Source organism: Manacus vitellinus, unplaced genomic scaffold (genome assembly GCF_001715985.3).
Source record: "Manacus vitellinus isolate BGI_N305 unplaced genomic scaffold, ASM171598v3 scaffold_1_pilon, whole genome shotgun sequence".
In the NCBI taxonomy this organism is placed as follows: Eukaryota; Metazoa; Chordata; class Aves; order Passeriformes; family Pipridae; genus Manacus; species Manacus vitellinus.
Window position 1 is genome coordinate 45,358,906 of NW_021939396.1, and position 12,217 is coordinate 45,371,122.

The 12,217-nt window shown below is 42.7% G+C and overlaps 1 protein-coding gene across 1 annotated transcript in view; it reads right to left on the reverse strand.

Annotated features, from left to right (window-relative positions):
• Nucleotides 1-4,764: 4,764 nt before the first annotated feature.
• TAF4B (TATA-box binding protein associated factor 4b) overlaps nucleotides 4,765-12,217 on the reverse strand; it is a 71,605-nt gene continuing 64,152 nt past the window's right edge. The window contains 1 exon segment of the mRNA XM_029959458.1: nucleotides 4,765-6,727. Coding sequence (XP_029815318.1) covers nucleotides 6,560-6,727 — 168 coding nt within the window. The 3' untranslated portion in view covers nucleotides 4,765-6,559.

Consider the following 12,217-nt stretch of genomic DNA (forward strand, 5'->3'; position numbering starts at 1 on the left):
AGGCAAAACCTTCCCACAGGTTCTTCTTTACTGCATGGGAAAAAAGACTCGAAACTGATTTCTGTTTCAGCATCCTCAGCAGACTGCTGTGAAGAGTTGATTGCACACTCGAGGGGATCTCTTTCTGGAGCCATCCTCCTCAGCTCTGGGGCATCACTCACCAACAGTCTCTAAGAAGTGTGGAATTTCAAAGGCAAAAACAACCTTACTTTTAATATTTGCCCTCTGTACCTGAAGTTTGGGTCACTTTCAATTTTTTCCCCCCTGTAATAAAGAAGGCTAAAGCTTTCAAATTAGAAGCAAAGACTCTGAGAGCTGTGTGAGATGAGGCCTCTTTGAGTTCGCACCACCTGCCAGCCAGGCTGCAAAGGGCTACGGAATCAGCTTGTGAAAGGCAGGGTGCTGAAAATTACAGACCTGACCCCGAGAAGAAGTAGAGCAACCTTGATTACCAGCTCAGCTTGATGCAAGGCAGATGTTCACAAGGGCTGTAAGCCTCCAACCGTGGTTTATTCACATCAGTAGAGGAAAACAGCTTCAGCTCTCACATCTTGAATAGTCCCCACTGTATCTACACGTCTCCTGGTATATCTACTGTATCTACAGACCTTGTGCTCATTCCAGCCTCTTGTTTCAGTGTCAGGCCACCAAATCTCATGGACAGCACGTGGCCCCTGTCCTGCATCCCATAGTGATTCAGCTCTGTGCCTGGACTGCAGCACGGGGCTGCAGCTGGCCATAGTCCTTGCCACTCCTTCAAAGAGAGATGAGATAATTACAGAGGGTTTTTCCAAAGTTTAAGAGACATGAAGTTAAAAATGAAAACTGCATTGAGAAGGAAGCAGCAATACAAGGATTTCTTCCTCGATGAGTCTGCTTCATTAAATACATAGCCTGCCTACACATACCCACCTTGTTTCTAGAAAGGCCCTTTTCTGTCGTTTCTATAAATGAAAGCCTCTGCCAGAACACATGTAGGGGTATCACTGAAGCTCCTGGAGAGAGGAGTGAGCTCTGTTTTCGATCCTCTGAATGCCTTCTCCTTTTCCTACCCTCCCTTCTTGAGACTTCCCACTGATCAGTTTTTCTAAGGAGTCTTTATTCTCTGCCCAATTTTGCAGAAAGGTATCAAAGGACTTTAACACATTAAAACTTGAAACCTCTTAAAGAAAGAAGAGAATTTATCTCCTTCCTCCCTCTCTCCCTCTCTGCTTGTTGCTGGAGCTTCACACCTGGGAGCTGCTCTAACTCAGTCTTTAAAAGAAGTAGGGTATTTTTTTTTTAAAAGTTACTTAGCCATTCTTATACACACAGAGTACATGTATATTCACACATAATTACTTGGAAAAAAATACTTCCTTTCTCCCTTCCAGCTTCTAAGAGCAGAAATAAGAAACACCTTAAAATAACTGTAAATAATAAACCCCGTCATGCTAAATACTTCAAAGTGGAAGAGCAAATATCTCAAGCTTGGGGAACTACATGGAATTATGAATTAGCTCTCAAAAACAGATACAGATGATCTGTCAGATAACTTTTCATTTCAAATAGATTTAAAAATAATATGCCTTGTGATCTGGTAGAGAGAGAGTGAATGCTTACTGATAACTGCAGTTGTTCAAGCAAAGCCTGTGGAGCGGGAGCATGCATGCCGAGCTGCTGAGATGGACTTTTCTGCATTAGCAGTACCTACGCAGAGGACCCCCCACCTTTGCTCCCTCTCACCAGGGCACAGCCCCAGGGGAGGTAGTCTTTCAGTGACACTACTGATGGGCAAAACTTTGGTGAAATACATATCGGCCACCCCCTGGGGCCTCTGCACCACCCAGTGACCACTTGAATCACACAGGACATGGCTCTATATCCTTTACTACTTCTGAGACTGACACAGGCTGAAAATGAGATACATGGAAGAGCTGCGGGAGATGGGGATTGAGGAAGAGAACGGATGACTACCTCTGATAGGGTATCCAGCAGGACCTTTAGGTGGCTCTGCCACGGAAACATCCCTTGGAAGGTGGGAAGTGCCTACTGATGCAAGGACCTTGTAGAAAACCCTTGACTGAATTAGGACTTCATGGTAGAAATCTTGGCCACCATGAACATCAACTTCCTGCAAAGACCTTCTCCCTGCACAGAAAGCAGCAGTCTCAGTGCTGTGAGCTGACCTGTGCCACCACCTCCTTCCACTTCAGAGTAACCATTTAAGTCCAGGATGGAGATCCTTTTCCTCCCTCCTTCACGCAAAAACCTTTTCGAAAGCAAGCTGCCTCAAGGGAATCTGTGAACTGTGAAGAAGGGGATCCTGAGGAGAGATTGGGTAGCAAAGTTAGCAGCTAACCTGGCAGAATAGCTACAGAGAGCAGGCAAGAAGTGACCTGTAATAGAAGAGGAAAGAAGAGGCAGTAGGAACAAGGACCGATATATCTGAAAAGACAAAGTTTATTGCTTATTCCTTCAAAGTGTTACAAAGCCAAATGGGATGCCTGTCTAGCTTACAAAAGACCTGCACCAAGTGAAGAACTGGCACTGTGGCCTGCAGAAAGGCAGCCTTTCTACAGAATGACAGTGGGACAAGCCACTGAGACATGGTGATGAGCCCAGAGCCAAAAGTGGCAAAACAGAGAGGTCTGGTGTGCTACATTCTTCAGTCTTGGTACTCAATTTTGCACCCCTCAAAGGAGTAAAGCCTTCACTGCAGATTGTAGTTATTTCCAGAGCTGCAGGCTCCAGCCGTGAGACCTGGGGTAACAATGGCTGGATCCAGCTTTCAGAGCATGTGTAGACATCATGTGTGCTACGTGCAGAGTGTGCAATGCTTGGCCTCAGAAACCCAGCAGCCCTCATTTGAAAAGTTGCTGGGAGCAAGCCCATTTCACCAAGTCCAATCATTTGGACTGTCTGCCCCTTTGGGAAATCCTCATTTGCTTTAGTCTTTCTCTCTTCACCCCAGTGATTACAAATGAAGAGGAAAGCAAAGAACAGAGTAAAGAGATGAACCTGGAGAACAGCTGACAGCACTTTTGCTCAGCACAGTGCACTCACATGGCAGGACACAGGTGCCTACAAAGAGAGGGGGCCTAGAACAACTCGATGCAAACAGTAGCCTTAAGCTACTCGTGTCAAAGTGTCCAAGAGAGTGCAATGGCTTTGAGGAATCATCTAGCAATGTCTCATGGTCCCCCGCTACCTTCCTCATTAAACCTCGAACAGAGCTGCAGGGTGTGTTAGTGCACTCCAGCTAGGCTTTCCCAGGGGGAGAAGGGAAAAGCTGGAGTCAAAGACAGTGCAAAGGGCTGGATTCAGTGCTAAGACTTGAAAATGGCAATAAAGGGGAAAAGCAGCAGTTGGAGAGTACAGGGGCCCCTTTTGTCACCAAGTAACACACAAAACTTGTCATACTATGATGCTAAGACAGTAGTAGTCAAGAGCAAACAACAGTTTTCCCCCACAGTGCTATATACTGTTTTCTCTAAAGGCTAAGTACTTGAGTGGCAGGGATAGTTGCCCAGCCAGCTCAGTGCATCAGAAACAGCCACTAGGTTAGCTGGCCAGCTGGAAAGCAGAAAGTGCCTGGAGCAAGCCTTGGAGCCCTCCGAGCACGGATGGCACAGACAGTTCTGCTGCTAGGTTCCCAAGCTTGAACATGAGCATACTAGGAAGTAAAAGGCAAGGGAGCATGATGGCAGGTTTTGGCTTCATCACCTTATGACTGGGATTTTAGTATTCCCATAAAGGGCAGGAAGAGAGAAGGGGGGAAGAAAACCTCTGGTCATCTCTCCTTTAACTCCTGATGTGGCTGAGCAAAGCCCAGGTATCTCCTAAGTGCCACTTTAGAGGACGCTATTCTTAGAAGCAAAGCTGAGCTCAAATGAGAGGTGGGATGAACCCTTGTTAAGGAGACAAATATCTTCAGTCTTTACACCAAGGACAAACCTGTCCCTGTCTGAAATTAGGCCTAAATTACCTGCAGAAAAACCTTTCTAAAAACATCTGCTACTCCTTACAGCATAGAAATTTTGGGTTTGAGGGGTGTTTTGGGGTTGGGGTTGGTGTGGACACAGGGGAAAGAGGTAGGACACAGGGAGAATCTACTGCTGAGAGACAACTTGCTCTGGCAGCAATGAAAGCACATGATCTGCATCACAGGCCACAAAAACACCTGAATCATCTATCATACTTTCGATATATCTATCAATTAAATTATTTTCTCCAACATCTTTCATTTGCATTTTGCATTGGGTTAAAGAAGATGAAGAGGCAGGCAATATGCAGATGCTCACTGTGGTTCTCCAGCCTGCACTTAATTAATTGTGAGCTGCTTTAAAAATAATTTAGGACAGTGCTTCCACAGCGCATTGCTGAAGTCTGAGACACTTCGTGTTTTCACTTCCCAGAACACGTGCAAAGCGCTTACCTCTGCCCAGCTGTTAAAGAACCCCACAACCCAGTCTCTGTGCTGACTGGGAGAGGGAAATCAAGAGGTTGCTTTTCTCACTGCCCACCCCCTGCTTCAAGTTATTCTTTTAAATCCTTTGCTCTGTCACCTACTTCTGTTTAAAAATCCTTCAAATAAGATGTTTATAATTAATATGTCACGTGAGGCAACCATGCCAACTCCTGTGATGGGCAGACAGCTGGGGCTCGCTCTCGGAGTCAAACCATTAGTCATGGTGCTGACAGCTTCAGACGCTGAATTGCTCACGTAAGGAAACAAAGTTACTGATTTATTATTTTTAATAAAATAATCGCTTTAATGCAGTATTTAAAATAATTTTTAACATCTGATCAATAAGATACAGTACACAAATATGGAAAATGCTGCACTTTACATAAAAAGTAAAGCTAAGCATTTAATTATACAAAACAATTTTGCCCAATGCCATCAATATCTTGCAAACTATAGCTTAGTTAAAGTACTGCTTTTCTTTTATATATATATATATATATATGCCATATATACATATATAAATAATTTACAGCATTCATTTACTAGATTTGTTTACTACTGTTCCAACAAAAACCAACATAACTGATTCAAAACAGTGAATTTGGTAACTATCTGCAGTGGTTCTGACAGTGGAGGGTGCATGAATTATCGCTTCAAGTTTTGAAGCAGCATGCCAAATAACCATAGGAAGCTTTTTCTTTAAAAGAAAAAAGTTTCAGCAGGAAGCCATTCAGTAGTTGGTTAGAGCATGGTGCTAATAACGCCAACGTTGTGGGTGCAATCCTCATACAGGCCGTTCAACTTAAGAGTTGGACTTGATGATTCTTGAGGGTCTCGTCCAACTCAGAGTGTTCTGTTATTCTGTGAATACAGTCAGTGCCTTTCCCACCAGTCCTGGGAAATAGCCATGCTATACAGCGCTGTGTCATGGAAGGCAAAATGCTTGGAGGCTGGGGAGAAGGGCAACCCAGAGGGTTTTCCTTCCACCACAAGGCAGTCTTTACCAGCAAGGAAAAAAATCTTTGAATCTATTCTAGCAGTCTTAATAATCCAGAGTCCTCCTCCTTACTGAATGGAAACCAGGCAACTGTATAAATACTTTCTACTTGAGTAGTTTCCCTGTTACACCACGTTAAGGTATTAAATCAATATTCCAAAGCAGTGAATCCCGTGCTTTGCAAACCCTGCTCCTCTCCTTAATAGAGTCTCCAGATGCAGAGTTTTAATGCATTTCAACTTCTCCCATTTTTTGTAGTCATCACAGGTTGTTTTTGTTCATTTCTTTTCACATCTATACTCAAGTTCAATGCTATTTTTTATATCTAGAGAAAGTTAGACTGTTTCTTCTGTTTACCCTTCCTTTTTAGGATCTTTCACTCTTTGTATTTTTAGTAATTCCGAATTTTCCCCAAACATCAAGGTATGCCCTAACTACACTGTCTGATGTACTTCAATCACAAGAGCAACCCATTTCTTCACCTTCCCTCAGCCACTTTCTCAGAGGAAAGTGTGAGGGCAATTGAGGCAAAGTGCAGGGTAGAAAGGACCCCTCATTCCTTTTGCTTGCTACTTTCTCTCCAAAAATGAGCATCCAGCATTAATTCTAAACCCAGAAAATTTAAGAAGATGCTGAGTCAGACAGGCAATACATTAGCATGTTGACTGACAGCTGGTTCATAATTAAATACAGTTGCCATGCTATGCAGTGCCATTAAAGTGTTATTTGTTTCCCTAAATAAGGTTGGATTAGAAGGTGGCACCACACATAGAACAGATGTTGCAGACTCTGGAGTACTGAAGCAAATGACATACATAAACTAGGGACACTTATCAAGCCCTCAGAGCCTGCAAGACAGTTAAATGCAAGCAGGTAGTCAGGTGCTTGTTGTGTGCAGCTCAGTGTTCTCACTGGTTTACAGACTGATTGAAGCCAAATATTATTAAAAACCTGACAGGTGCTCAGTTAGGTATTTAATAAAAATGTTTATCTGTAAACAAGAGTTATCCTTACAACGGATCATTTTCCAGAAATCGGAATTTCAAGACAGTGCAACAATGCTTCAGTGTTTTCTTTGGCAGTAGACAGCAAGGTCAAATGTAAAATTCAAATCACTTCAGAAGAACACGGTACAAGTGCAGAGAATGCTTCATATCCCTCTCTTGTTCCATGCAGAATATCAAGTCCCTGAGACAGACACGGGTTACTCTTGGACAGAGCATCGGCTTTGTAAGGCTAAAACCTGATGATCCAGGAGCAATTCCATTGCCATTCAAACCCTAAATGGGGGAGAGAGAAAAAAAACATTCCATGTAAATACAAGTTTTAACCAAACTGGTTGGATTATACTGCCTACTTGTATAAAACTATCCTGCTGATGTTCAGCTTTACAGGTTGAAAACCAGCAATCCAGAAGTCCTTGCACATTATATACTTCAGAAGACAAAGCAAGTACTTGCCAGCTGATGGTTTATTTCAGTCAAAGCAACCAGAAAGTTCTGTCTTTCTTTGAAGTTATATTAATATGGTAAGATAAATAACTGCTATTTCACTGAAGTCTGCTACGCAGACACTTGCACTAAGAAAGGACAAGCTAACTATGAAGAAGGTACTACCACAGAGCCCTGGGTTGTGCACTTGCAAGCCCCCAAGCTCCAGATGTTTCCATCTCTTCTTGAAGAAAAACACCACTGTGAGTGGGCTCTAGGCCTTGGAACATGGGCAGGAGAAACTCTCATCCTGGCCATCTTCTGTGATCTGTCCTTTAAGGGAGCAAAAAATACTCTGTCAAAGCATCCAGATGTTCAGAACATGGTATCTGAGCCTATCTCTCTCAGTCAGTTGCCTCACTTGGTTATGAAAACACAATTGGTAGGAGATGATGGTGTTTAGTAGTTATGCATTCAGGCTACTGGAATGAGCAACCCCCACGCTTTCCAAAATGTCCCAAGATTTATTATTAGGGGTGGGGAGGAGGCAGAGTACCATGAGCTGCACAATAGACTGGCTACTTATCTTGGAGCCAATCTATGCTACACAGCTAGTCTCTTATCACTACTGGAGGGTTCTTGCTAATGAATGTAATTTGTACAAATATGAGTACTCAGTCTCTGTAACTTCAGCAAGGCAATGCCTGCCAGCATCAACACCACTTGGAGATGGTGTTGCTTAGATGCAGTGTTAACTATATCAATTCTTACCCTAACACTCTCTGCAAGACTTCAGCAAAATGACTTTGCCCACTTTGCTTAGAGAAATCTGTTTAAACCCCCCATATATTAGAAACAAATACCACTGCTGGACTGTAGTGGTGAATGCTACTGTCATTAGGAGGGAAGCACTGAAATTTATTAAAAAATATAAGGAGATTCACCAGAGAGCACACGCTAGCCACAGAAAACCCAGGGCACATTGCAGAAATGGAAGCTGTATTTCTTACAAGCAGCACGCAGGGTATTCAGCACCATTTCATTTGCTTTACAGTCAATACTATTAAACACTATGAAATGCCATCATTTGAAACTTTCAGTTTGTTAAATGGCTTGGAACAAATGTGTGCGTGGGGAAGACTGCTGGCCACATCACACAGAGGGCACTGCTGTCCTGGTAAGACACAAAAGGGTCACAGTTCAAGTCTGTCATATGACAACCCTGAAGGATCCAGGGAAAAGATAGCTCTGCAATGCAGCTGCCAGCACGGGTTGAAAAGGAGGTCAATCCAACAGGATGCAGCAGAACGCCTGAGGCAATGTTATAAATGAAACAAACCCCAAGGGTTTTCAGTAACCCAACAGCAATGTCCTTTATAATTCAAAGAACTTTACTGAGGTGAAAGTATTTTCTCTCTAAATAAGTCATTAGACTAGAAGTCTTACCTTTAAAAAGACATCAAACAAAACCACCTCAATCCTGTTCACTCCCTTACAAAAAGGAGGCAGATGGCACAAATCCCCCAGCTTGCTTTGGCTGCAATAGGGCAGAAGCCTCAAAGTGCCTGCATTTAAGACAGAGTTATGGATTTGTTTATTCCTAAATTCTTACCCATCGTGCCCAGTGCAGACGTAAAGCGATGTTATGCTGTAACACCACATCCAAAGCCAAAGCTTATCCTGGAGTCCTGTTTTCTAAGACAGGCAGTTCATACTTCTAAGTTTCACATAGCATCACTATGGTTTATCAGAGCTACTGAGTACAGCATTTCAGGGGCCAGGAGCTTTTTAACAACCAACAGCTGCTAGCACAAATTAAAAGAAAAGGTCCTTCTCTCAAAGTACATGATGGTTTTTTAAAATTAAAGCAGCCAACAAACAGTCTAGGTCAGTCCAGTCCAGATTGGGATGATGTTGGGGAACTCACTTTTAAGTAAATTTATGCAGTGTTGAGCAATAACTCCTTTTAGGTACTGTCTTCTATAGTTTTACTGAAACACTGTTTTTTCATGGTTTTGTTTTGAAATTTGGACCGAGCAGTGGTCCAAGTTCTGCACACCACAATGAACCATCACAGATGCCTCTGCTAATGTCCAAGACCTTACTTAAGAAGTGCCCACCTCTGAGCTCTCAGCTGACACAAGGGACACTTCACGGGAAGATCCTCTGCCTCTCAGTTCTCAGAGGCTCCACTTGAGCAAAACCCTGTTGGGCAGCAGGTTGACCTTCTCTGGCCCTAAGCAGCAGTCAATAATCCTCTCTTTAAAACACATCTCATATACCCCTTCCTGCACAGAAGCTACACCACACTGCTTTTGAGACCTGAAAAATACCAGCCCACTCCTTGCTTCCAGACATCTCTATTATGTTTCTCCCAGTTGGGCAGCAACCGCTTGCATCTTGCTATTTTGTGAGATTCCTCACTGCTGGTCTTCAGCCTACCCCAAGACAGTTTTGTGAGTCTCTTTTGAGAGAAACTGAAAAAGTGCTGCTTTTTAACCAGGCCACAGACAAGTATAAAGTACGTGAATAGAAAATGCATCCCTGTACAATTAATTCTAGCAAAGGGTACTGCAATCAGCCTCTATCCTCCTTATGTGACATTTGATCATTAGTGCTTTAACTAACAATTTCTCTTTTTTCCCCTCTTTTTTTTTTTTTTTTGTTACCCTTAACTTCCTGCCTTTCATTGAACCCCCCAGCCCTGCCTTCCTTCCAAAAGGGAAATGACATAGAGATATGCAGCCCAGGAGGGCTAACTATCAGTATATCAAAATTGGTATCACAGCTGACAGACCCTGTTAGTAAACCAGGTAGGGCGCTGCAGCAATGTAACTCTGCACCACTGTAAACCACCCTTCTCAGCACCGAGATCACCAGCCCGCTTAAAATCAGTCCCAGGAAGTAACGATAGCAGCAGCCCTGCTTTTGATTCAGAATTGAGTCCAGTCAGCAACTTCTCCAAAACAGCATGCTGTCACCCCTTCTTGATCCTCAGAGCCTTTTATACACACTTGACAGAGATCGGTTACTCTCACTCATCTTGGCAGCAGAAGACATCGTGGAGCTCCTGCTGTAGTCCCGTGCTCTTGGGCAGCTAGTTTTGTTGAGGGGTTCCTCTGGAAACCTGTTTTAAGATCTCTAGAGCTCTCTCTAGTGGTTGGATGGAGAATTAAATACCAACTCTGAAAAGGCAAGCGTGAAGTTGATACAGAGCCACAGCTCAAAACGAAGCTCTTCCTTTACCTGAGCCACCATCACCACCTTATTTCTAGTCTCCAAGGTATATGAAGCAAGAGATCTGTGATCTGCAAGTCATGGGTACTGACACGGATATCAAAATTGCTCAGAGCTATTCTACAGGCCCTGATACAAAGCTCAGGGAGGTCAGCAGACACCTTCCTTCTCACCAAGTTTGGGTCAGGCTCAGCGAGCTGCTCCTGGTGGAGTACATGCTCCCTTCTAAAATTCAATGGCTTCACACCAATCACATTCAAAATTTTAAACTGTTGGGAGTGGTACACTTTAAGAGAGCAAAGTGTTCAGTCAAATGTTAAAAGCCAAGCCAAGAGTTCTCATTTCAATTTTTGGTGTGGCATAAACACATCCTAGTCCCAGAGCCAAGATCCCAAGAGAGCAAACTATTATCGCAGCTCTGCTGCACATTATAAAAATACCACCAGCAGAAGGAAGCAAGGTCATGAGACACTTTTCAATGACATCTCCAAGCACTGAAAAATTACAGCTGTGTGCAGCAGAGATGTTGTTGAAAGGTCATAAGAGCACCTGGTGAGTTAAAGTAAAAGCATCCAGGTTAAAGCCCCATCTCTGTCACCTGTGGTCACACTGAGGTCACTGATGTCTACTGTACATTAGTTTCCCAGCTGTAAAACACAAAGCACATTCCTGTCTCATAGAAGGAAAAAAGGTTAAAAAGCAATGAACACATTGTGGAGTGTTCAAACACTTTCCTGAGTCTCCCCCAGCAGCAAGGGGGAAAGGAACAGACCCTGTCAGAATTGTGACAGTTTTGCTTGTACAAACAAGTGCCTAACTTAGGCCAGAGAAAACAAAGTGAAAGAAGCTGATATTAGTTTGGTGACAAGGCAGCCTACTGATAGTGCCTATTCTAATAAACCTTGGTCTGACAGAAATACTCCCACATTAACAATACTAACATATTACATTACTCAATATTTATATGATTCTTTTTTAAAAATAAAGTTGGTTGTGTTAGGTTGGGGTTTTGGGATTATTTTTTTTAACCTTGTAGATCAAGCCAATTCTGAAAGACTTAGATCTCTATATTCAGGCTGCTTCTTGTGCAGCTGAAAACAAATGTGTATTTATGATGATACCTGCAGCCTACAAAAAAGCCTCACGAAGCCGTCACATCTATGTAATAGAGAACTCTACTCAGCTACACATTTTTCCTCAGATTTCATTGCAACATTCCTACAAGTCCTTTCAAATGTAGGCAACAACATGTTTTACATATTGAAACAAATTACTGCGAATGCAATGTCAGTTTATTCACTATTATGCCCAAGATTCATGTACGCATGTCACTTCGTATGGGTACATCAGATGCTTAATCTGTACCTGGAGGTAATGAATACTATACAAATATGTCATGTTAGTTAATAGACAATTATTAAGCTGAAATTTTCTGGCTCTTTGCCACATCATTTTAAGCAATGTATTGTCAACTAAATTATAAATCTCTTGACCCTTCACATGTCATCAACATTTGCGCGTTACCAATATGTTCAGCCTAAAGCTACAATGCAATTAGTCATTTAAATTGCAGATATCTTTCACACATAAGAAGAATTAAGTTCATCTCTGGCACAGAGAAAGCACGATATGGGCCAATGAACTGTATTTCTGAAGTCTGTGAATGGCAGTTGAGAATATTTTTGCCTATTTACATGGGGAAAAAATTCAGATCAAGTGTATGGTCTAGACTGACAGCAGCCAGGAAATTCAGCATGGAAACTAAAGCTCTCTAGCTGACAGGGCTGTGCTTAGTTAGGTCTTGAAACAGATAACTAAGATACTGAAGCCATATTTTATAATTGCAGTAACTTTTAGTTCCCTTCTTCCCCAAAGGTGTGACCATGTTGTAGATGCTTCAATTTTCCAGGAGCTTAAATAAGAACCAGAAATTGAAATCAAGAGTCTGCATACATTAAGCATATGGAAAGTAGAAAACCCCCACCCTCCTCTATCACTTTAGATCTATGAGCTGGGGGAAGGGGTGACAGACAGAAGGAGACACAGAGAAAGCGAGGGAAACCGCTCAAATGTAGAAAGGAGATTTTGTAGCCTGGATATGAT